Source organism: Mastigoproctus giganteus, chromosome 2 (genome assembly GCF_048544385.1).
Source record: "Mastigoproctus giganteus isolate SK-2022 chromosome 2, ASM4854438v1, whole genome shotgun sequence".
Lineage (NCBI taxonomy): Eukaryota > Metazoa > Arthropoda > Arachnida > Uropygi > Thelyphonidae > Mastigoproctus > Mastigoproctus giganteus.
In genome coordinates, this window is record NC_143576.1 from 3,726,581 (window position 1) to 3,753,453 (window position 26,873).

A 26,873-nucleotide genomic window follows, 5' to 3' on the forward strand; every position below is an offset into this window, starting at 1 on the left:
AACAATGCCGAGTTGGCGCCCGATATCCTCACACTTTTTAGATCGTGCACACACAAAGACATTTCCCTTGGCAATATCATGTCCCGTTCCTGATTGCTCCACAAACATCAAACAAGCAGTGCATTTCAATAGACTGTGATTCAGATGACAACTGCCTCCCTCAGTTCTCCCCTGAGCCACAGCACTTCCACTAGTTTGAGCCTTTTTGTCATGACTCAGACTCAGACCAGAGCACTAGTTTGCTGCTCTGGTCTGAGTCATGATTTCAATTCAAGTGCAATAAAATTACAATATAAAATATAACCCTAAACCTATATCCCAATGCAGTAATAACACTATATAAATGTATTTCGGTATCAAATATTATCTCCGAGTTAATCTATTAACTATACTCCTAGCATTGGTGTACATGCAAGTATACATGCACCTGTTTCTACATTAGTTACCCTAATACAGCCCATGTATTTACTTGTTCCACTATGACTCCCAGTAGTCCTGGACTTTATCCCCTGTCAACTTATATGTATTAATTTATGATGTTACGTTTGTAATAACTAGGTCGCTATATTTATTTAGTTAAAAAAGTACAATTAAATTGACAATGAAATTTAATAAGATTAATAAATTTTACTGATTAATTGATACTACTATACTCACTATCTAGTTTTCCGTTAAACCTTACGCTATCTAGTTTTCCGTTAAACCTTATGCTATTACATGTTGAAAGGTTACTTGCACAGCAGCTAAAACAAAACTCGTTTAGGGACCACTTGTACCTACCATGTAAACAGAGACAGGTGAAATTTAGTGAAAGTGTGGATGACTCATTTTTGCCAAACATGAATTTCTGGGATAAAGGAAAATCACTCTCTCCTAATTCTCTAATAGGGTGCTTACAGCAGAAAACATTGGCCAGAGCCAATGTCCACATCAGGAATATGCAATATTTTTCTTAATGGCTATGGACACATAGATAGCAGTTGACCAGTGTGATTTCTCAGTACAGTAGAGGCAGTTGCATAGGCTTTATGGGCACCACTAAATTGCGGAATGTTTTAGCTCTTAAAAGTTAAAGGGATTAATTCTTAATCCTTTTAGCTCTTAATCCATGCTTTCTACAGCATCAGCTCTATTGCCTAAAGACCAGAGGTGCGAACAACACATATCCTCTCGAAATCAGTTCGTTATATGGAAATTTTCTTCATTACACAGAAACTATTTTCTGTGTAATGACCAAGGGGAAATCAAAAAAAAATTTGCTAAATAGAAAAATTTGATATATGGAAGTTTGTTAAAGAGAGGTCTAACTGTATTAAAATATATTTTTTGAAAAAATTCAGAAATTATTCCACACACTCATGCATCAGACAACAAACATTAATCAAGGCAGAAAGTGCTGGTTCCACGGGAGTTAGCAATTGTCAGTGACAACTGTGAGAGAGAGAAACAGGAAATATAACGTGCAAAAAGGATAGGTAAAACAGAAGCATGGTATGTCTAACAGGACAAAAGTTAACGATGTAAGCAACTATCATCTTTTAAGGGCAGAAAAGGTGCTATTGTTGATATTAACAATATTAAGAGATCTAAAGATTTACTATTTATATACTTTACTAACATGTATAGGGCAATGTTGAGGAAAAAGTCATGTTAGGATTAAATTTGGAAGTGTATGCAATTCTGCCAAAAAATGACAGAATGGAAGGAGATATAATGAGAGCCTTGTCAATCAATTTGGTCCTAGAAAGACCCTACAAGGCTCGTTGAGGGGGGGGGATTATCTCAGCATGGCCTTATCTGTGCTTGTTAATGGGAGACACTCTTTTAGAGGGTTGGAAAACACTTAAATAGAACTGGTGCAAGAATATTTTCTGACACTATCGTGACAGTGTTAGGTGAATCTGCAAATTGTTAGCCTGGTGGTGGAGGAGGTGGAATACACACAGTCTAATAGATTAACAGCAGCCTTGAGCAGAGGTGAAGGCGAGTCTTTTGCTACATTTATTGGGACATGCATGCAGCAGTCTGGAAAACAGAGTGTTGGGGATTATAATGCATGCCTGTGGGGGTCCTTATGGGACAAGCAAATACATGGGCTGCATTAGGGCAATGCTACATGAACATTCAAAACACTGTGTATATCTCACATGTTCTATATGAGATCACCTGTCTAATTTCACACAGTGTTAAACTAAACAGGTATGTCAGAAACGTAGCATGTAACACAACATACAATGCACTAGCATTTTTGTTGGTCTCAAAATGGATTTCATTTATATTGGTTGTGCATTAGTGCTCTACATCTATTTAAAAATAAAAGCGTGTGAGAGAAATTATCATTGGCAGATACAACCAATACTTATTCTAAGTACTTTGTCTTTCTGTATAAAGTTGAACAGACAAAAAAGTATCCTGAAAAAGTATTTTCATATTGGCATATGTCGGTAACTTAAAGTTCTTGGCATTTCTGAGTGAGAAATTGTGAAAGCAGATATATCAACGTTTTGTTTACTGTGTTCTGTTCATTTTTGCTACTCTAGCCTAGTAGAAGTAATTTTACCTTCCAAACGGGTTTCCTGTTATTGCATTACTTAAAACAAATTGCATTGCTAAATGGATTTTTGTCTGATTTTTTTTTCTATCATTTAGAAGAGACATGCTTTGAGAAGGGAGCAGAAAGTTCTGAAAGAAGCTATCACAGCTGTCTCACCTCTTAAATGAAAAGCAGATTAGCCCTTTGTTTGAAAGTAGCAGTATACTGGGCAACTCATTATGAAATTGCTTTTTTCTTGCTTTGGCTTTTAAGCACATCAACAACTCAGACCAAACCTTGACACTGTGTATTATATTTGTGCACGTGTGTGTGTGTGTGTGTGTGTGTGTGTGTGTGTGTGTGTGTGTGTGTGTGTGTGTGTGTGTGTGTGTGTGTGTGTGTTTAGTGGCCAATATCTGCATGTTGTGAAGATCAACTGACAGGAAAAACTCTTCCCACTCTGACTCTAAACATTTAGATTAAATTTTTTACATCTTTTTTGGCAGTCACAGTAGAAGTCTGCTTCCTTGTATTATATCATTTAGCCATTCTAATACTAAAGGTTCAAGTTAAGAAAAGTAGTATGTATTTAAATAAACTACAATGAAATCATTAAATTGATTATGGTAATTTAATCTGCATAGTTAATATTATAACTGTTTTTACCTGTCCATAGATTGAAGGTTTATTTTAATGAATGCAAATTCATTTCTGGAACATGCATGCATTTTTTCATAATGTAAGTTTTAGGCTTTATAATGGATCTTCTATAATTCTGATTCTTACAAAATTGGTCTGCTAAAGGAAGTCTTTACACGGAGATATTTCATATCTTTCACCACTGCTAAAAAATGACTATATTTTCACCTGAACTTAACTTTCTCCATCATGGCAGGTAATTTGTTTCAATAACCTATATGTTTACTAAAGGCAAATTTCATGACATTCAGCATTCAACTACTTCTTACCTTTTTTTTTATGTAGCCACTGATTCTTGTCTTCTATCAGTAAAAATACACCTCCCTCGTTCATTTTAGTGATCCCATTTGGGCCCTTGTGTGCCTTGATCAGTTCTCCCTCCCCATCCAAGACATCTAGCTGCAGCACTTTGCAGGCCACACCTTCTAAGCTGTTCTTCATATGGACATCAATTAGCAACCCTTCACAGTCTGGTTGCCATTCTTTAAACCCCTCTGTAAAAGCTCTGTCTTTCATAAATATAAGTACAGATGTGAACAGACAATATTATAAATGTAGTCACACAGTCTTATACAGAGGGACAAAATTCTTCTCCCTACTCACAAGGTACGATAAATTATAGGCCACCACGTTCCCTTTAATCACCTGTTTACAATGGATGGAAATTTCATCTGATTGTATCAATAATGCCTGTCTTTTTTTGTACTAAAGCATTTTTAACTCCTTTTCCTCAGTTTACAAATGACTTCAAGACATTAATTCCCCATGTGCAAAACCTTACATATAAGCATTAAACTTCAAGTTGGCACTTTTTTAGACCATATCTTCAACCAATATAAGTAATTTTGAATCAACAGAACTGGTTCTGGTTGTTAATCTGGTTCTGGTTGTTTTTGCTCCTGTCTTTAAATCATAAGCAAAAACTTTACTTATGATTACTTATTTATTACTCTGATTATGACTTATTACTCCTTTGTCAATGTGATTAAATGAGATTAGAAACAAAATTAGCTGTATTAAAGCACCAGAAGCATTCCACACACATTATGCTAGTCCATAATGAAGAACATCCATTTATGATTATCCTGTCTCCGAAACCTTGGCTGGCCGCTGCTCAAATGAATAAGCTTACCAGTAATCCCAGGCATACAATGATTGAAATACAATAAACCATACAATAAATATAATATTAAATTGTTTGCTTACCACACCAATTGCTTGGGTAAACTGTTTCAGCTGCACATGACATGAATGGATTTGATATTTTACATCAACTTCTGAGGTTATTTCCTGTTAAATAAGAACTTTCAATTTAAAAAGTAGTTTTTGATTTATAATTTATTGTATAAGTACAAGTACAAATTTTTTTGTAATTATCACTAGTGGTAGAATATTTCTTGCTTGTGAGTGCAGGGAGGAGTGATGTAAAAACACATATGCATTAACATAAAGTTAACATAAGAAGCAATAAATTCCAATCTAAACAACAAAAAAAGTAAGCAGCTTATGCTATAGTTTGTAATATGAGAAGTACAAGTGGTATCATCCTTTTAAAATAATGTGGTTGAAAATAACTTCTCTAAAAAACAAAAATGAAATATTCCCATAATTTTATTTCTAAAACTTTTTTTCGTGGGTATGTAGGAGAAGGAACTCTCCTTTTAGCCACCAATCCTGACAATTACAATAAGCTTGTTAATGAGTAACAAAAAGTTAATTTTTTAAGACAGTAACTATTCTACTAAAAGCCTTTTAATGTTTTAATTAGCTGAAATATTTTTTTTCCTTCTTTTCAGTTTCAGCAAATTCTGTTTTGTTTCTGCTGAAAAGGAAACATTTAACTGTGTTCTTATGCTAAGAAATTTATTCAGCTGTACTAAAGTGAAATAGGGCAATAAACAACACTTCGAAAATCTGATGAACTGATTTCATAATAAAAACTCACCAAGAATTAAAATAATGGAAATTCCTTTGTCATGAAAACTTGTTAATTCAGCTTTTGAACTGAGCAGCTTATATTTCAATATCAGCTAGGCAACTCTACATTACTCTGCATTTATTTGATCCTGCCAGCAGGTTGCAAAATGGAAGTTTGTATATCCAAAAGTTTAAAAATGCACCTCATGGAATGAATCAAATACTTCTGCTTAAAAACCACTCACTTGCTTATCATGCAGTATTTTGTTGATGTGGTCTAATATAAGCAAAGCTTTAAAAAAATTAAACATGTAATCAAGAAAACGAAAAAATTTTCTGACCTTAATTGGGTCTAAATTGAAAGTATCGAAATGTAGTCTTCTTATTTAATTTGAAATCTCAGGAAAGGTCTTATTCCAATTTAGTTCCAGTTACTCAATGGCCTTATCTAGCACTGAATGCAATTGATAGCAGTAAATACACCAATTTTGGAAATGAGAATAACAGTCAAACAATGATAAAGAATTAAATCACATGAAAAGTAATTGGAAATGATAAAAAAAAAAAAAATGGATCGGTGATTTCCTTATTTTGAGAAATTTGAAAATGCAAAACTATCTGAAAAGCTCTCTAAATAGCATATTAAGCAGGTTAAGTAGTATTGCATGAATTATGGAAGACTATACCCTGCAACATTCTTTTGAAACATTATTGCACTAATAAAAGTGAATCATTGAACAAACATATATCTTAATTCAGTTTTGTGAAGTTGCCTTTGGGTGGATAGCATCTACACACTGAAAAAGCAGAGGGAATCTGTCACAAAATGTAACTGTTTTTGTAGAGATAAATGCAATAAAAGTTTTACAAGAATAACGCAGTGTACAGTTATTCATTTATTCATGCTATAATGTTTATTCATTTATTTTTTTTTTAAATATATCAGGTTGAAAATATTCAGGTTGAAAATATATCAGGTTGAAAATAGGTTGAAAATATTCCAATAATGAATTTATTTCTGATCACACATGTAATTATACAGCTGTTTGTGGTCCTGTATAGCAGTGTTTCTCAATCTTTTTACTCTCGTGGCACATTTTCCAAAGAAGAAAAATTTCGCGGCACACCTACGTAGTCATAGAAGAAGAAATTTCTAAATTTCGCGACACACTTGGAAAATTTTGCGGCACACTAATGTGACGCGGCACACCCTTTGAGAAACACTGGATACAGTGTCATTCTTTCATGTAACAATTTAAAAAGCCTGTGTGCTCACAGTGTGCTCAATGCACAAATCAAAGGACATGGTTTTAATAAATGAAAATGTAGGAATCTGAGCAATGATCTAATGTGAAGAGACTTGACAAAGCATTTACAAAGACACTTCAATTACTTTGACAAGCACATGATTCTAGAAGGAAAGGGATGAATTAGATTGGTCCACTTAACATAGATGGTTTGACTATTGATGATCATGCTCATGTAGCTGATAAACTGAATGAGTATTTTGCATCTACATTCACAAATGAGGAGTTATTCAAGGAGGGGACTGCCAGAGGTTTATCAAAACAGAGAGCTAAATGATTTTATAATAACTAGGAGCAAAGTGGAGGAGAAATTGTTGAAGTTAAACATAAGGAAGGCACCTGGGGTGGATGGGATCTATCCAGTTATATTAAAGGAGGCAGCAAAGGGAGTAAGCAAACCCTTAGCCATAATTATGAAAGATTCCTTGGATTCAGGGAATCCAGTCCAAGGATCCCATCTCCAATCCATGGGGTCCTTGGTCTCCATGGACTGAAGATGTGCAAATGTGTCCCCAATTCACAAAGGGGATAAAAGGGTGACACACGTGATTACAGACCTGTTAGTCCTTCTGTTCCAGGGAAAATAATGGAGTCACTGGTTAAGGAAACTATGCAGGATGATCTAGACAAAACTGCAGTTATAGTTCAGACACAGCATGTGTCTGAACACAGTTTGTTAAGGGGAACCCTTGTCTGACAAATCTGATTGGATACTATGATGTGGTCATAAAGGAATTGGATGCAAAGAATAATTTTGATATCATATGCTTGGATTTTAAGAAAGCTTTTGATATTGTAGCACATGGAAGACTACTGTACAAACTGGAGCAGTATGGTATTAAGGGCAAGTTGCTACAATGGATAAAAGGATGGTTGAGTATGAAAAGACAGAGAGTGGTTATCAATGGACACTACTCTTCGTGGATTAATGTTATTAGTGGAGTCCCCAGGGTTCGGTTTTGGGCCCATTTTTGTTTTCAGTATTTATCAATAATTCTGATGAAGGTGTATCAAGGTTAATGTCTAAGTTTGCAGATGATACGAAGGTTGGCAGGGTTATTAATGACAGCAATGATAGTATGCTACTGCAACAGGAGCTGGAAAAGTTGAGCAGATGGGCTGAGAGGTGGCAACTAAAGTTTAACATTGACAAATGTAAAGTATTGCATATGGGTAGCAGTAACCTCAGAGTAATGTATCAACTGGGTGGTACTACACTCAGGGTAGTGGAGAATGAAAACGACCTGGGGGAAATTGTGTAGTCACATATGAAGTTTTCTGAGCAGTGCAGACAAGCTGCAAGAGTAGCTCATGGTGTCTTGTCAATGATAAACAGGAATTTTTTTAGCAGAGGTAAGGGGGTGATTGTCTCCTTGTATTAGGCAATGGTCAGGCCACACCTTGAGTACAATATACAGGTCTGGAGCCCTCATTTTAGGAAAGATGTAGAACTTCTGGAACAAGTACAGAGAAGAGCAACGAGATTGTTGAGTGGAACAAAGGGTTGGTGTTACCAAGAAAGGCTTAACTTCTACAAATTGCTGCTTCCGGAGACTAGGCATCTGCGAGGTGATCTAACTGAAGTATATAAGGCCTTAAAGGGTTTGCAAGCTCAATGCTAATGGGATTCTTCCTCTTGCTCAGATTACTAACCTGAGGGAACATAAATTCAAATTGAGGAGGGACACAGTTGTAGAATAGATGTGTGGAAATTCATCTTTAGCCAGCATGTGGTTGATAGTTGGAACAAACTTCCATCTGTTGTAGTGGAGGTCAACAACTTAAATAAGTTCAAGACAGAACTAGACAAACATTTGGATTGATTTTTTTTTTTTTTTTTTTGGTTTTTTTTTAGGAGCATTAGCAACTAAGGCTATATTGCTCCAGGATATGCGGTGGTCATTCTCTGAACCTTTCCGCATCCTCCGTATTTGGTGGTGACGGGCTCGAACCCCGGTCTAATCAAGAAGCGTGTGCTATTTGGATTGAATGGATGGGCGAAATGGGAGGAGTTTTTTTTTGGCTGATGCTATATAAGCTTGCTTTCTTGCATGATATGCCTCTACTAATGCGAATATGCTAAAGGGGCTTGGTGTTTAGGTGTACTTATGCTTTGTATGGCCTGTAAAGAACTTAAGAAATCTTTACAAAACAATCTGTAGAGCAGTCAAGGCGATTTTTAATATGTACAGTTCCACCACACACACACACACACACACACACACACACACACACACACACACACACACACACACACACACACACACACACATTGTGGTAGTTGCTGTGCCATAGTACCGTCCGGAAATACTGCTCCCACTAAACTCTACATGCACACATTGAGTTCTATGTGCTGCATATAACTGTTTGAAGGTAGATGTCACTTTTTTTTACTCCATTTCTGAAAGAAGTCATCGCATGCTGGTATATACAAATTCCATGGTGGAATGGTGTGGACTGGCAAGTGTGCTACATTTATGTCAAGGCTATGTTCTCCTAAGAAGTCTTGCATTCTGATCTGCACCAGTCTATCTGCTTGTTGGTAATTCCAATAGAAATATTCACAAATGCAGATCAAAGAGGGTCATCCAGGCAGAGATTTTATTTTAAATGCATAACCCATTTCCAACTACTGTTGGCTTAGAGGCATAGGTGGCTTGCTTGCTTTGGCATAGAAACTACATATGGGTGAATAATGATATGTACCTATGCTTTGTGTACTGAATTACATATACATAGGGTCTAGCCATTTCAGAGTGGTTTCCTGTGCTGAATCATACACCTGGGCTCCACAATCCAACTATGATCTAATTAGTGCTTTGTGTAAGGAGTATTAATTTGTCTGCTCCCATGCTGTTGATGACAGGATTCTAAGCATATTAAGCTTATGCACAGTTGTTGGATGTGTTCTAAGATGTTAGTTTCTTATCTAGTATTAGTCCAAGCAATTTTGCCTTCACTGGTATAATCTGGTGATCTAGCTTTAATTCAGGTCAGGATGGATTTGTTTCCTGGACACAGAGACAGATGTAGAATAGATGTGCGGAAAGTTGCCTTTAGCCAGTGGGTGGTTAATTGCTGGAACAAACTTCCATCTGTCATTGTGGAAATTGATAGGTTAAATAAATTTAAGGAGGAACTGGACAAACATTTAGAGGGAATTGTTTTGGAAATTTTTTTTTTTTTTTTTTTGTGGCTGATGCTGCATAAGCTCATACACTTGCTTTCTTGCATCACATGCCACTACTACTACTACTACATATACACTGGTGTGTACTTGATTCCATCAAAAAATTTGTGCATAATTCCTGACAGTTCTGCTGAATAATCTAATCTATTATTTACATTTTCTCACACCAGCAAAACATTTCCAATAGACAATTTCCAGTTGTGTTCCTGTCTTTATCTGGGAAAACCAGTTTTCCACTATCCATATCTTCAGTAAAAATTTCTAATACTTAATCATCCATCTTATGTGTTTTCTCTAATTCAAGAAGTTCAGAGGTGGGCTTAGTATTGTAGAGTCCTTCATTACTACTACATTAATGCACAGTAGGAGAATCTGACTGGATTGAGATTGGAGTGTTTGCTATTTTCTCATGTTTATTTTGTTTGACTTGTGGGGAAGAAATATTCGTGTGGAGGAACTGAGATTTTGGTTTGACATTCAAATAATTTATGCCTAGTCACTATTTGTGCATACATTGGGCTATTGGATATAGTTGGCTGGGCCACTTTTTCTTGTTTCTTAGTAAGTAGCATTATGATCTGTTTTTATATTTCTATTTTCTATCTTTCACATGTTCTGGAAGAGGCAAGGTGCTCTCTTTTACAATTTGGCAAATTTGGTGCCTGAACTGGAAAAAAAGAACACTCTGCCTCTCCCAGAACATGTGAAAGATAGAAAAAAGAAAAGCACATGTTTGTGTATTTCTGCATGCAGTCTGTGAATATTTATATTTTTGACACTTAAAACAACATAACAGATTTGGGATATATGCTTTTACCTGACAATTCAGATACCCAGCTTTTAATCTTTGGGGGAATTTTGGTGTGTTGAATGTCAGAATTAAGTTTTCGGTAGGTATTATACTTCCATTCCTCCAGATGGAAATCTGTCTTACATTCGCCACTGCTTGATTTTGGAGGTTGCTGCTAATTTCTTCATTAATGTGCAAGCGGTCTCATTTGGAGATTACTTCTCATGAAGAGTTTAAGGTAATGGGGAATGGCTACTATTGATATGCCTAAAAGTTCTTTAAATTCAGCCTCTTTTCTGAATGTTTGAATTTGGAGGTTTCTAGTAATATATCTCCAGATCACATGCATGACTGTTCAACATTTGATTTCTTGATATATTACTAGAAACCTACTCTTTCCAAGCTTTTTTGGTTTAAAAAAAAAATAAATAAAATATGTGTGTATACACACACACACTGGTTCAAAGAAAGTGCATCACCCCTTAAAATTGTAATTGTCGTCCGAATAATGTAAGTATATGGCAATATTCCTTACAGATTGCATCAGATAAGATTGACATGCATACGTGATGGCGTAATATTGTCAGCTGTTACTTTCAGCTATATAAGCACGCTCTGCAAGGATTTCAGTCATTCCTTGACTGTGTCCGGATGGCGAGTTACATGCAGTTGACGCCACGAAGAAAGAGTGCTTTGTTCTTGCTTTAGATGAGGAAGGATGTTCTTCCAATCAGTCGACAGCAAGTAGATTTCTTTCTAAACTCAAGAATACTGGTTCTGCTGATAGTAAAAAAGGAACCGAATGCAAACAAGTCTCTACACCAAAACAGGACCGTGTTTTGAAGCGCTAGGACCGTGTTTTGAAGCGCTTATGACTTAAAAACTGTAAATCTTCTTCTTCTTCACCTGAGCTAAAAAGAGAATGGGAAGAACATACAGGAGTGGTAGCAAGTGCAGTAACAGTCAGAAGACACCTCTTCAAAAATGGACTTGTAGCCCGTCGTCCTAAGAAGAAGCCCCTCCTCACACAAGAAATTATCAGGCGACGCAGAAGCCTGTAGCAGATATAAGCTAGTCTGTAATCAGGTCACAAAGGAGGTTCGGCAGGCAAAGGCGGATTACGAGAAATCTTTGGCAAAAGATGCTAAGAAAAACAGCAAGGATTTCTTTACTTATATAAACTCTAAAAGGAAGGGGATGAATATGATTGGACCACTTGACATCGATGGTTCGACTGTTGATGATCCTGCTCAGATAGCAAACAAACTGAATGAGTATTTTGCATCTACATTCACACGTGAGGAATTATTACAATTTGAAAATGGAAGAAGGTTATCAAATTGTAGCAGTGTGCTTAATGATTTTGTAATAACTGAGAGCAAAGTGGAGGAGAAATTGTTGAAGTTAAACATAAGAAAGGCACCTGGGGTGGATGGGATCTATCCAGTTATTTTAAAGGAGGCGGCAAAGCAACTAAGCAAACCCTTAGCCATAATTATGAGAGCATCCTTGGACTCAGGGGAGGTTCCCACGGACTGGAGATGTGCAAATGTGTCCCCAATTCACAAAGGTGGATCGAAGGGTGACACGAGTAATTACAGACCAGTTAGTTTAACTTCTGTTCCGGGTAAAATAATGGAGTCGCTGGTTAAAGATGCATTGCAGGACCATCTAGACAAGACTGCAGCGATAACTCAAACACAGCATGGGTTTGTTAAGGGAAAGTCTTGTCTGACAAATTTGATTGGTTATTATGATGTGGTCACAAAGGAACTGGATGCAAAAAATAATTTTGATATCATATACTTGGATTTCAGGAAAGCTTTTGACACTGTTGCGCATGGAAGACTACTGTACAAATTGGAGCAGAATGGTATTAAGGGTAAGTTGCTACAATGGATAAAAGGATGGTTAAGTGGGAGAAGACACAGGGTGGTAATCAATGGGTGCTGCTCTTCGTGGACTAATGTTATTAGTGGAGTCCCACAGGGTTCGGTGTTGGGTCCACTGTTGTTTTGTGTATTTATCAATGATATTGATGAAGGTATATCAGGCTTAATGTCGAAGTTTGCAGATGACACAAAGGTTGGCAGGGTTGTTAATGACAGTAATGGCAGTGTGCTACTGCAACAGGATCTAGATAATTTGGGCAGATGGGCTAAGAAGTGGCAACTGAAGTTCAACCTTGACAAATGCAAAGTACTGCATATGGGTAGAAATAACCCCAGAGAAACGTACCAACTGTGTGGTACTACACTTAAGGTGGTAGAAAATGAAAAAGACCTGGGAGTAATTGTGCAGTCAGATATGAAGTTTTCTGAGCAGTGCAGACAGGCTGCTAGGGCGGGTAATGGGGTTTTGTCAATGATATATAGGAATTTTGCTAGCAGGGAAAAGGAGGTGATTGTCCCTCTGTATAAGGCAATGGTCAGGCCACGCCTTGAGTACTGCGTACAGGTCTGGAGGCCTCATTTTAGGAAGGATGTAGATTTGCTTGAGCGTGTACAGAGAAGAGCAACACGATTGGTGAGGGGAATGAAGGGATTCTCTTACCAAGAGAGGCTTAAGTTCTGCAAATTGCAGTGGCTGGAGACTAGGCACCTGCACGGTGATCTGATTGAGGTCTATAAGGCCTTGAATGGGTTGAGCACGCTGAATTCTGATGGGATCCTTCCACTTGTTCAGATTACCAACCTACGGGGACATAAGTTCAAATTAAGAAAGGACAGATGTAGAATAGATGTGCGGAAATTTGCCTTTAGCCAGCGGGTGGTTAATTGCTGGAACAAACTTCCATCTGTCGTTGTAGAAGTTGATAGGTTAAATAAATTTAAGGAGGAACTGGACAGGCATTTGGAGGGAATGGTGTGATTTTTTTTTTTTTTTTTTTTGGCTGATGCTGCATAAGCTCCTACACTTGCTTTCTTGCATCATGTGCCACTACTACTACTACTACTACTACTACAAAAAATGAAAAAGGTGCGATTAATTTGGTGTAAGGAGCATGTCAAATGACCCTTGAGCAGTGGAACTCAGTTATTTTCTTGGATGAGAAGAAATTCAACCTGCATGGCTCTGATGGGAGAAAAACGATTAGCCGTAGACATGGTGAAGAATGCCATTCAGACTGTATGGTGTCTACAATGAAATTCCCTACCAGCCAAATGATATGGGGGTGCATTTCGTATCACCTGCATTTTATAAAAGGTTCCGTAAATGTCAATGGATAATTGCTGCCAACCAGTTAAACCTGCCAAGTAATTGCATCTTTCAGGACAACTCTGCTCCTTGTCGTCGGGCAAAAACTGAAAGTAGGAACTTCTGTAGTTACTTTAGCTTCATTTCTGCATTAGAGGTTCGACAATAATGTGTTTACATTTGTTACAGGTGAAAAAAATGGTTGGAAGAATGGTCCAGTACAACTGTTAGCTGGCCAGGAAACAGCCTGGACCTGAATCCTAGAGAGAGAACTGTTGGCATCATGTGGAATCTGAAGTTGCTAGAAAGAAACCAAAGACCCTTCATGAAATTCAGGAAACCATAATTCGTGTTTGGAACCACAAATTATCAGTTGATTATCTTCAGAAAATGATTGTGTCGATACCTCGACGGTGTGCTGCTGTCATCAGGGCCTGAGGCAGTTCAACAAAATATTAGTTTGACCTGGTGAACTTTTCGTTTTGTTTTCCATTTAAAATGATAAACTGAAGCAAATTGAGAGCTTCTGATAACATTTCAGTCATAATTGTCATGTTTACCAAAACTGTTGTATAAAGGTAGCAAATGCTCATTTGGGAATATTTTGAGAGCACTTGTCAAATATTACTTAGCTTTGGCCTTACCTATTAGCATTAACATTAGTAGAAGCATATGATGCAAGAAAGCAAGTTTATGTAGCATTAGCCAAACTCCCCCATCCATTTCACCCCTCCATTTGTTCCAAATGCCTGTCCAGCTCAGACTTAATTTTATTTAGGCTATCAACTTCCACAACAAAAGATGGAAGTCCATTCCACAAATCAACTATCTGCTGGCTAAAGGCAAATTTCTGCACATCTATTCCACAACTGCCTTTCCTCAATTTGAATATGTGCTCCCTCAGGTTCTTAATCTGAGCAAGAGGAAGAATCCCATCAGCATTCAGCTTGCTCAACCCATTCAAGGCCTTATACACCTCAATCAGATCACCTCGGAGGTGCCTACTCTCCAGGCGCTGCAATTTGCAGAACTTTAGCCTTTCTTCGTAAGAGCACCCCTTTGTTCCCCTTACCAATCTTGTTGCCCTTCTTTGTACTCATTCTAGCAACTCAACATCCTTCCTAAAATGAGGCCTCCAGACCTGTACACAGTACTCTAGGTGTGGCATGACCAGTGCCTTGCATAACAGGATAATCACATCCCTGTCCCTGCTAGAAAAATTCCTCTATATCATTGACAAGGTTCCATGACCTGCCCTGACAGCCCGTCTGCACTGCTCAGCGAACTTCATATTTTACTGCATAATTATCCCCAGGTCTTTTTCACTTTCCACTTCCCTGAGTGTAGTACCGCAGAGTTAGTAGGCTTCTCTTCGGTTATTGCTACCCATATGCAGTACTTTGCATTTGTCAATGTAAAACTTCAGTTGCCACTTCTCAGTCCATTTGCCCAACTTATCTAGATCCAGTTGGAGTAACATATGTCTTTACTGTCGTTAACAAACCTGCCAACCATTGTATCATCTGCAAACTCGGACATTCAACCTGATATACTTCATCAATATCATTGATAAATATACAAAACAACAATAGTAGTAGTAGTAGTAGTGGCATGTGATGCAAGAAAGCAAATGTATGAGCTTATGCAGCATCAGACAAAAAAAAAAAAAAAAAAAAATCACACCATTCCCTCCAAATGCCTGTCCAGTTCCTCCTTAAATTTATTCAACCTATCAACTTCCACAACAACAGATGGAAGTTTGTTCCAGCAATTAACCACCCGCTGGCTAAAGGCAAATTTCCGCACAACTATTCTACATCTGTCTTTTCTTAATTTGAATTTATGCCCCCTTAGGTTCGTAATCTGAACAAGTGGAAGCCATGAGCACGCTGAATTCTGATAGCCATCAGAATTCAGCGTGCTCAACCCATTCAAGGCCTTATATACCTCAATCAGATCACCGTGCAGGTGCCTAGTCTCCAGCCACTGCAATTTGCAGAACTTAAGCCTCTCTTGATAAGAGGATCCCTTCATTCCCCTCACCAATCTTGTTGCCCTTCTCTGTACACGCTCAAGTAAATCTACATCCTTCCTAAAATGAGGCCTCCAGACATGTATGCAGTACTCAAGGCGTGGCCTGACCATTGCCTTATACAGAGGGATAATCACCTCCTTTTCCCTGCTAGCAAAATTCCTATATATCATTGACAAAACCCCATGACCTGCCCTGGCAGCCTGTCTGCATTGCTCAGAGAACTTCATATCTGACTGCACAATTACTCCCAGGTCTTTTTCATTTTCTACCACCTTAAGTGTAGTACCACACAGTTGGTACGTTTCTCTGGGGTTACTTCTACCCATATGCTGTACTTTGCATTTGTCAAGGTTAAACTCCAGTTGCCACTTCTTAGCCCATCTGCCCAAATTATCTAGATCCTGTTGCAGTAGCACACTGCCATTACTGTCATTAACAACCCTGCCAACCTTTGTATCATCTGCAAACTTCGACATTAAGCCTGATATACCTTCATCAATATCATTGATAAATATACAAAACAACAGTGGACCTAACACTGACCCCTGTGGGACACCACTAATAACATTAGTCCAAGAAGAGCAGCACCCATTGATTACCACCCTCTGTCTTCTCGCACTTAATCATCCTTTTATCCATTGTAGCAACTTACCCTTAATACCATTCTGCTCCAATTTGTACAATAGTCATCCATGCGCAACAGTGTCAAAAGCTTTCCTGAAATCCAAATACAAAGGGTACTAGGAAAGTTTTGCAATACAGCTTTGTTTATTTAATTTTTTCAAAGTAATTTCCTCTACATTCAATACACCTGTCCATCCTCCGAAACCAATCTTTAAACCAGTTCTGCCAAGTTTCACTAGGGAGTAAAGCACACTCATTGTCCCAAGCCCGTAGAAGGTCCTCATCACTGGAAAACCGCCTCCCTTTTAGCTTCATTTTCACATGCGGGAACAGTGCAAAGTCGCAGGGAGCAAGGTCTAGACTGTAGGGAGGGTGCTCGAGAAGTTTCAGTCCTGTCGTGGTCAAATATTCGGTGCAGGCTTTGGCGCGGTGAGCTTTAGCATTATCGTGATGGCGGTACCAGGTGTCCATTCTTGACTTTGGCCGCAGGTTCTTCATAGATCCAATGACTTTAGGCAGGCATTGTTCAGTATACCACTTAGCTGTGACTGTCTTCTGCGTGTCCAAAACGACATATTCCACAATTCCACTCGATTTGAAAAATACAGCTATCATTTTCTTCTTTACAGATCGGGATTTTCTGACAATTACGGGTGTGTCGTCATCATCAAAGACCCAAACTTTGTTTTGAGCCTTTTGGTCAAATATTCGGTGCAGGCTTTGGCGCGGTGAGCTTTAGCATTATCGTGATGGCGGTACCAGGTGTCCATTCTTGACTTTGGCCGCAGGTTCTTCATAGATCCAATGACTTTAGGCAGGCATTGTTCAGTATACCACTTAGCTGTGACTGTCTTCTGCGTGTCCAAAACGACATATTCCACAATTCCACTCGATTTGAAAAATACAGCTATCATTTTCTTCTTTACAGATCGGGATTTTCTGACAATTACGGGTGTGTCGTCATCATCAAAGACCCAAACTTTGTTTTGAGCCTTGGTCGGCAGATCATAATAGTACAGCCAAGTCTCGTCACCTGTCACGATGTTGTTCACATATCGAGATTGTCCCTTATCAAACTTTTTTAACATCTCCCGGCACCAAGTCACACGTCGTGTCATCTGCTCTTCAGTCAGTTGATGCGGCACCCAGAGAGAACAAAGTTTCTTCACGTGCAAATGATCTTGCAGAATCGAACGAATTGCTGGTGCATTTAGGCCCAAAGTATCCTCTATCTGTTGGTAGGTCACTCGCCTGTTTTCGTCAAGCATTTTCCTCACAGCAGTAATGTTTCCCCTCCGTAACTGACATTCGTGGCCTTCCCGGCCTCTCAGACTCCTCCAGAGTGAAATTCCCCTTTGGAATTCTCTATACCACCTGAATATCATTGTACGATGTGGACAATCATCATCTAGTGCAAGAGTCATTTCTTCTAAGCACTGGTCTATGGTTAAACCACGCATAAAATTATACCGCAAAACTGTCCTTATCTCATTTCGTGACCACGATGCCATCGCAAGCACTTTACACTCTCACTACTAATGAATAACTGAGCCCATCGACTTGGCGCGGCGGCTACTATGCACGTATGAACATGTCTCAACATGCAGCAACAAGCAGCTTCCTGTGATTCATTGTTGCGTCATATTGCAAAACTTTCCTAGTACCCTTTGTATATGATATCAAAATAATTTTTTGCATCCAGTTCCTTTGTAACCACATCATAATATCCTATCAAATTTGTCAGACAAGACTTTCCCTTAACAAACCCATGCTGTGTCTGAATTATTGCTGCAGTCTTGTCTAGATGATCCTGCAATGCATCTTTAACCAGCGACTCCATTATTTTACCCGGAACAGAAGTTAAACTAACTGGTCTGTAATTACTCCTGTCACCCTTCGATCCCCCTTTGTGAATTGGGGATACATTTGCACATCTCCAGTCCGTGGGAACCTCCCCTGAGTCCAAGGATGCTCTCATAATTATGGCTAAGGGTTTGCTTAGTTGCTTTGCCGCCTCCTTTAATATAACTGGATAGATCCCATCCACCCCAGGTGTTTTTTTTACGTTTAACTTCAACAATTTCTCTTCCACTTTGCTCTCAGTTATTACAAGATCATTAAGCACCCTGCTACAATTTGATAGCCTTCTGCCATTTTCAAACCTTAATAATTCCTCACGTGTGAATGTAGATGCAAAATACTCATTCAGTTTGTTTGCTATCTGAGCAGGATCATAGGCCCAACACCCTGGAGAACTTCACTAATAACATTTGTCCATGAAGACAAGAGAGAGTCCATTGATTACCACTCTCTGTCATCTCCCACTCAACCATCCCTTTATCCATTGTAGCAACTTACCCTTAATGTCAACAGCTTTCCAAGTATATGATATCAAAATTATTTTTGGCATTCAGTTATTTTGTGGCCACATCATAGTATCCAATCAAATTAGTCAGACATGACCTCCCTTTAACAAACCCATGCTATGTCTTAACTATTATTTATTTTACTTTATTTTTTTTTTTTTTGGCTGATGCTGCATAAGCTTGCTTTCTTGCATCAAATGCCTCTACTAATGCTAATGCTAACTATTACTGCAGTCTTGTCTAGATGATCCTGCAATGCTTCTTTAACCAGTGATTCCATTATTTTTCCTGGAACACAAGTTAAACTAACAGGTCTGTAATTACTTGTTTCACCTTTTGAGCCTCCTTTGCTTCCTTACATAATTTGGCTTTACTTATACTAAAATTAGTTTTTGCATCCAGTCTTCTGTGACAACCTCATATAGCTAATCAGATCAGTGAGATACGACTTCCCTTTAACAAACACATGCTGTTTTTCTCTTAATTCCTTCCTGACCAAATGGTCCAACAGTAGGTTGATTCTTAATCACGGATTCCATTTTTCCTGCCACAGAGAAAATTATGAAATACAGTTTGTCCTCGTATAGCACGATAGTTGTATTCCTAGAAACCCTCGTGCAATGCAAAATCGTGCAATATAAACAACAGGCCCTATGGGAAAAGTGGGGTTAGGTGCCGACCACCCAAGATTGAACACACATTTGGAACCAAAACATTACCAAACACAATAAATAATCGGGTAATTTTAATCGTTATAAAATACGTAAGTATTTTATAACGATTAAAATATGTAATAAAAAATATAATATATTTTTTTATTATATTTATATTTTTTACGAATAAAATACGTATTTTATTGGTAAAAAATTTATTATATTAAATAAAATAGTCGTAATAAAATACGTAAGTATAAATTATAATACGTAAGTCGTAATAAAATGCTTACGTATTTTATTACGACTATTACGTAATAAAATATTGCTAATGCTTTTGCTTCTATCGTAAGCAAACTTGTTTTTTGTTTGATTTTCTATCCAAACAGATGACAGTCGTTCCATCTCTTCCAATTTTTGTGTCTTAATCTAATGGATTTTAATTACACTTTGAGTTGTTCCTGCTATGAAGGTTGTTTTTATTTTCTCCGCATTCTTTGTAATTCTCGGTGTTGCCTCATTTAGGTCTGTAGCACGTGCAATATCACATGGTCTTTCATTTTGCTCAAAGCGTTTCACAATTTCATATTTTTTTCTCTATCGACAGAGGCGGACTGGCCATAAGCCTCACCGGGGAAACCCCGGTGGGCCAGAGGCCGGTGTGATTTTGGCCATAAATCGTAGTATGAGGCCACTATAAATTTTCCCGGGTAAGAATTTTTGACCCAGTCCGCCTCTGTTTATCGATATTGCTTTTTTTTTTTTTGATCTCTCTGAATCTGCAGTGTCTTCGCCAAGACGCTTCCTTTTCACACCTTTTAAGTATTTTTACTCATTTTTAGGGAATAAAGCACAATTACAAAATGAGGTTGCACGCTTGATACACATAAACAAAGCTGCGCGCGCGTGTAGCAACTGAATAAACAAAACCGTAAAGGCCGAGATACACTATTAACACCCCACATTTTACTAAAGCACATTTCTCGGGGTTACTACCATAAAACAATAAAAACAATTTCCAGTTGCGTTTCTGCTAGTGGAATCTGTTATAAACTGGTAGTAAACTCCATCTAATTGCATTTGCGATTATACCGATAGCTGGAATTGTGTTGGTTTTTACGTTATTATGGTGAAATGTGTTTCCCCTTCACTGATATAAAACACATAAATACATTTTCAGAATCTTCTTCGTTCCTATCGTGTTGCGTTCGGTTGGGGTGATTCCGCGTTCGACTGCCATTTCTTGTAAACACAAAGGCAAATCGTGCATAAACGAATTTGGTTTGTGTTATATAAGATAACGTTCCCCTATTTATAAATCGTGTATGATCAAATTCGTGTAATGTAAACACGTGTTATACAAGGACCGACTGTACATTAAATTTACAGATCTGTAACAACCCATTCACCCTTGGAACCATTTTTGTAAATTGGAAAGACAGGGACATTCCAATCCATTTAGATTTCACTTGAGTCCAAGGATACACACAGTAACATAACAATCTTTGCCAAATATCAGAAATGAACCTTTGCTTTCATTCATATTTTTTATTAAATCAATTTAATTTAATAATTTGATTAAACTTCAGAACAGTTTCCACAGGCTGGGCACTAAACAATCCACTCATAACACCTATGAATTCAAAGCCGCAAACATGCCTTCAAATCTTATCTATGAAAGGGACAAACTTCTCAAATTAAACCTTTATAATTCATTTCAGAATTATAAATGATCTCACTTTCAATCTTAATGATGTCCACTTCCATCTACAATCTACTAAGTTCCACTTTCTGACAGAATCTCAATTATCAGCTGCCTAAACTGCCACTTGCCTCATTTGCCAAAATTATTTGCTCTATAATTCCTTCCACTTTAAGGTGATAATTGTGCATGTCTACAATGCCAGTCCTTGTCATAGATTTATGGAATTTAATTTTTTTAAAATTTCCTTTGTCTCAAAATCTCTTTATCCAAATCTATCAAGTCCATCTGTTGCTATTACTTTCCCATTTTCACAACTTACCCAGAACTTTTTTGACTTTCTTTCTCTGAAGCTCTACTGCTCTAACCTAAAGGTAAAAACCCATACACATTATTGGCCTTCTTGTAACTAGCACCGATAAGATGCATCAATGACAAATATAAATTAATGGGAATGCACACAGTCAAATCTTTTTGTTTTTCACCTTTACCTTTTATTTCCATTCCATAACACTCTCAGTATTCAGTTTTTTGAGGTAGTAACTTTAATTCACAGTGTGATCTGTGTTTATCTGCCTGCCTGCCAAAATGGTTTCTAGTTTAAGCTAGTGCTTGTTAATTTTTAATGACGGTTGTTGTTATTTGGTTTTTAGGAGCATTAGCAACTAAGGCCATATTGCTCCGGGATATGCGGTGGTCATTCCCTGACCTTTCCGCATCCTCCGTATTTGGTGGTGACGGGCTTGAACCCCGGTCTAATCAAGAAGCGTGTGCTACGCACTGCTGCTCCTTCCCACCTGGCTACGGAGGCGCCTTTAATGACGGATAGCTGATTCTTTAATTTCAAAGGTTTACATAATGTCCATTGTGGGACAAAAGAGATGGAAAACATTCAAACAGGAATACCACAGAGAAATTCTGAATTTTGTTAATACAATTTATTTTATTACTCAAATAATGTTGCTTTTATGGTAATGCTACAAGTTTAGACACTTAATAAAGGTTACAGATAACCTGACTGAATTAAGTTACTACCTCAAAAAACTGAATACAGAGCATTATTGAAGGGAAATAAAAGGTAAAGGTGAAAAACAAAAAGCTTAAGAAACTACATCACTGGAATATAACACATTAGGGCAAGTGAAAATGCACCTTGGATTTCTCCAACTTGTCATAAAAACCAAAATAAAATAGCAGTGCAAATAAAAGGAAAACAGATTAAAACTGACAATAGCTGTAAAGTTAATAAATAAATTTTCTGTTTATACTCTAGGACAGCCACATAGGGTCATAAGTGTTCACAAAAGAGAGATAATACAAGAACATCATATTTAGTAAACCATGCAAGCGTGAATTTAAAACAAATGTATAAATGTACCCCTTCATTTGACCACTTGGCTATGACAGCTTTTGTGTTGCATCATCAGACATGCGAAAGCAAATGTTACGGCTGCCCAAGCCTGCTTTGGCTAAGGTAGTTTTATATTTTTTCCCATGTCACTTGAAATATTATGTGCTCTAATCACATAGTTTCCAGGTTTTTTGATTGCAAAGGACAGAGGCTGTTCTGCCAAGCCTCTATCAGGGAGCTATGTTCCTCTATTTCTGCAGCCTTGTGATGGACAGTTATCTTGGGCTTTGGCCAGGGCTCTTGCAGTTCATGTTTGTTAGCCTTAGGAAGATATTAAACTGCACATATATATAAATATTAAAATCTGCCAAGAATAAGTAACATTAGTCTTCTCCATATGTGAGGTAGTAACGTTACTTATCTGGGGTAGTGCAATAACATGGCAACTCATTGTAAAGGTATTCACAATATGAGATGTAATTAAAATGATGCATTAAAACTACCTTGGTAGTAGAAATGATGTGTGTGCATTATCCATGCATATACAAATAGTTTAAATTATATATAAACATTATAGGTAACATGTGTAATCTATATATTTATAAAACGCTCAGGTATGCTGCCCAAATATTCCAACTGCTAATTGTTGCCAGCACCCATTCACAAGGTTCACCTCATATGACCACTATACAGGACATGCTTTGTAAAAAGGATAGGTGGAACAGGACCAGGGTATGTCTGCCAGGGGCAAAGGTTGATGACGTTGTAGAGCGTATATCATCTTTCAAGGGCACAAAAGGTGATATAGTTGTACACGTTGGCACTAATGATATTAAGAGTAGGAGACCGGCGGAATTACTCAACAAGTACAGGTCACTGTTGAAAAAAAGCCGTGAAATAGGGTTGAATTTGAAAGTGTCTGCAATTCTGCCCAGACACGATAGGAGGGAGTACATGATGAGAGCCTTGTCGATCAATTCGGCCCTGGAAAGATTGTGCAAGGCTCAAGGGGTAGAATTTTTTTCAGCCTAGACTGTACTCGTTAACAGGAGAGATTGCTTCTACAGGGATGGGATACACTTAAATAGAAAGGGTGCAAGAATATTTGCTGATGCTATCGAGGCAGTGTTAGGTGGGTCGGAAAACTGCTAGTTTGGGGGGATACAAAGACTAATAGTTTAACAGTAACCGCAGGCAGAGGTGAAGGTGATTCTTGCACAACTTCTATTAGAATAAGAAGCGACCTGGAGCGAGGGGTGTTGGGGGTTTCAGGGACGGATGGCAGTCATCATGGAATAGTTGGGTATATGGGATGTGTTAGGGTAACAAGGAATAGGCATAGGAGCATGTATGCTTGCATGTATACCAATGCTAGAAGTATAGTAAATAAATTTGATGAATTTGAAGTGTTGGTCAAGACATCAAAGGTGGATATTGTTGGGATAGCAGAGACGTGGTGTCACAAAGATATAAGGAATGCAGAACTGGAATTTGGGGAGTACAATGTGTACAGAAAGGATAGACAGGACAGAAAGGGAGGGGGTGTTATGCTGTTAATTAAGAAAAACATAAAATCAAAGGAAGTGCACCCAGTTAATATAGATGAACAGTGCTCTGTTGAGTCAGTTTGGTGTGAGATAAGCACTGCGAAAGGAAAAATAAGGGTAGGAGTGTGTTATAGGCCTAATGACTTGAATGAGTACAATGAACAATTGTACAGAGAAATAGAGTGGGCCAGTAAATCAGAATGTCTTATAATGGGGGATTTTAACTTCCCAGATATTGACTGGAACTTGTGGGTTGGTCACTCACACACTAGTCAGACTTTTGTGGATTTATTGGATGATTGTTTTCTGCAGCAGCATGTTCGAGAGGCAACCAGAGAAAGTAACACTCTTGATCTGGTTATCAGCAGTGATCATTCGTGTATTAAGAATTTGCAGATAAAGGAACCACTAGGTGGCAGTGATCACAGTGTGCTGAAGTGGAATTTACTCAAAGAGGTAACTACCGTCAGGGGTAAAGGAAAGGGTTTTTGCTTCCGTAAAGGGGAGTACAGTGGTCTCAGACAGTTTTTAAATTCTGTACAGTGGGATCAACTGACGATGTTACCAACAGTAAATTCTAAGTGGGAAGCATTCAAGGAATTAATCGTTGAAGCTACTAGACTTTATATACCGATTAAGAAATATCGTTCAAGGTTTAGGCCTAAATGGTTATCAAATGAACTAATGAGACTCGTGACAGAGAAGAAAAATGCATGGGATGCATATAAATTATCAGGTGACGCAGAAGCCTGTGGCAGATATAAGCTAGTCTGTAATCAGGTCACAAAGGAGGTTCGGCAGGCGAAGGCAGATTACGAGAAATCCTTGGCAAAAGATGCTAAGAAAAACAGCAAGGATTTCTTTACTTATATAAACTCTAAAAGGAAGGGGATGAATATGATTGGTCCACTTGACATCGATGGTTCGACTGTTGATGATCCTGCTCAGATAGCAAACAAACTGAATGAGTATTTTGCATCTACATTCACACGTGAGGAATTATTACAATTTGAAAATGGAAGAGGGTTATCAAATTGTAGCAGTGTGCTTAATGATTTTGTAATAACTGAGAGCAAAGTGGCGGAGAAATTGTTGAAGTTAAACATAAGAAAGGCACCTGGGGTGGATGGGATCTATCCACTTATTTTAAAGGAGGCGGCAAAGCAACTAAGCAAACCCTTAGCCATAATTATGAGAGCATCCTTGGACTCAGGGGAGGTTCCCACGGACTGGAGATGTGCAAATGTGTCCCCAATTCACAAAGGTGGATCGAAGGGTGACACGAGTAATTACAGACCAGTTAGTTTAACTTCTGTTCCGGGTAAAATAATGGAGTCGCTGGTTAAAGATGCATTGCAGGATCATCTAGACAAGACTGCAGCAATAATTCAAACACAGCATGGGTTTGTTAAGGGAAAGTCTTGTCTGACAAATTTGATTGGTTATTATGATGTGGTCACAAAGGAACTGGTTGCAAAAAATAATTTTGATATCATATACTTGGATTTCAGGAAAGCTTTTGACACTGTTGCGCATGGAAAACTACTGTACAAATTGGAGCAGAATGGTATTAAGGGTAAGTTGCTACAATGGATAAAAAGATGGTTAAGTGGGAGAAGACAGAGGGTGGTAATCAATGGGTGCTGCTCTTCGTGGACTAATGTTATTAGTGGAGTCCCACAGGGTTCGGTGTTGGGTCCACTGTTGTTTTTTGTATTTATCAATGATATTGATGAAGGTATATCAGGCTTAATGTCGAAGTTTGCAGATGACACAAAGGTTGGCAGGGTTGTTAATGACAGTAATGGCAGTGAGCTACTGCAACAGGATCTAGATAATTTGGGCAGATGGGCTAAGAAGTGGCAACTGAAGTTTAACCTTGACAAATGCAAAGTACTGCATATGGGTAGAAGTAACCCCAGAGATACGTACCAACTGTGTGGTACTACACTTAAGGTGGTAGAAAATGAAAAAGACCTGGGAGTAATTGTGCAGTCAGATATGAAGTTTTCTGAGCAATGCAGACAGGCTGCTAGGGCAGGTCATGGGGTTTTGTCAATGATATATAGGAATTTTGCTAGCAGGGAAAAGGAGGTGATTGTCCCTCTGTATAAGGCAATGGTCAGGCCACGCCTTGAGTACTGCGTACAGGTCTGGAGGCCTCATTTTAGGAAGGATGTAGATTTGCTTGAGCGTGTACAGAGAAGAGCAACACGATTGGTGAGGGGAATGAAGGGATTCTCTTACCAAGAGAGACTTAAGTTCTGCAAATTGCAGTGGCTGGAGACTAGGCACCTGCGCGGTGATCTGATTGAGGTCTATAAGGCCTTGAATGGGTTGAGCACGCTGAATTCTGATGGGATCCTTCCACTTGTTCAGATTACGAACCTACGGGGACATAAGTTCAAATTAAGAAAGGACAGATGTAGAATAGATGTGCGGAAATTTGCCTTTAGCCAGCGGGTGGTTAATTGCTGGAACAAACTTCCATCTGTCGTTGTGGAAGTTGATAGGTTAAATAAATTTAAGGAGGAACTGGACAGGCATTTGGAGGGAATGGTGTGATTTTTTTTTTTTTTTTTTTTTGGCTGATGCTGCATAAGCTCCTACACTTGCTTTCTTGCATCATGTGCCACTACTACTACTACTACCACCACCACATTCTTTATTAAATTTTGTACTAATGTTTTTCGACTGAAGAAAGGCAACCTATGCCTGAAAGCTATCAATGTATGTTTATTTTATCTGTCTTCAATTTTAATAAACCGTTCTAAGTTTTAAGAAGTGTAAAAATGTCTGAACAGTGTGTAAGAACTTTGAGAAAATGTAGAAGAAATGCTAATGAACCATTAGATCTAATAGACTGAGGCCAAAACGAGACTCTAAGACTAAGAAGACGGACAGAAAACACTGAAGCAAGATTGGAAATGAGAAGACAGGCGAAACGCCATAGGATTAATC

General features: G+C 38.2%; 1 protein-coding gene across 1 annotated transcript in view; it reads right to left on the minus strand.

The window, feature by feature from the left end:
• Positions 1-26,873, minus strand: part of APC7 (anaphase-promoting complex subunit 7) — a 168,973-nt gene that overhangs the window by 104,997 nt on the left and 37,103 nt on the right. Inside the window, exon 4 of the mRNA XM_090390334.1 lies at positions 4,439-4,522. Coding sequence (XP_090246460.1) covers positions 4,439-4,522 — 84 coding nt within the window. The remainder of the gene's footprint in view (positions 1-4,438; positions 4,523-26,873) is intronic.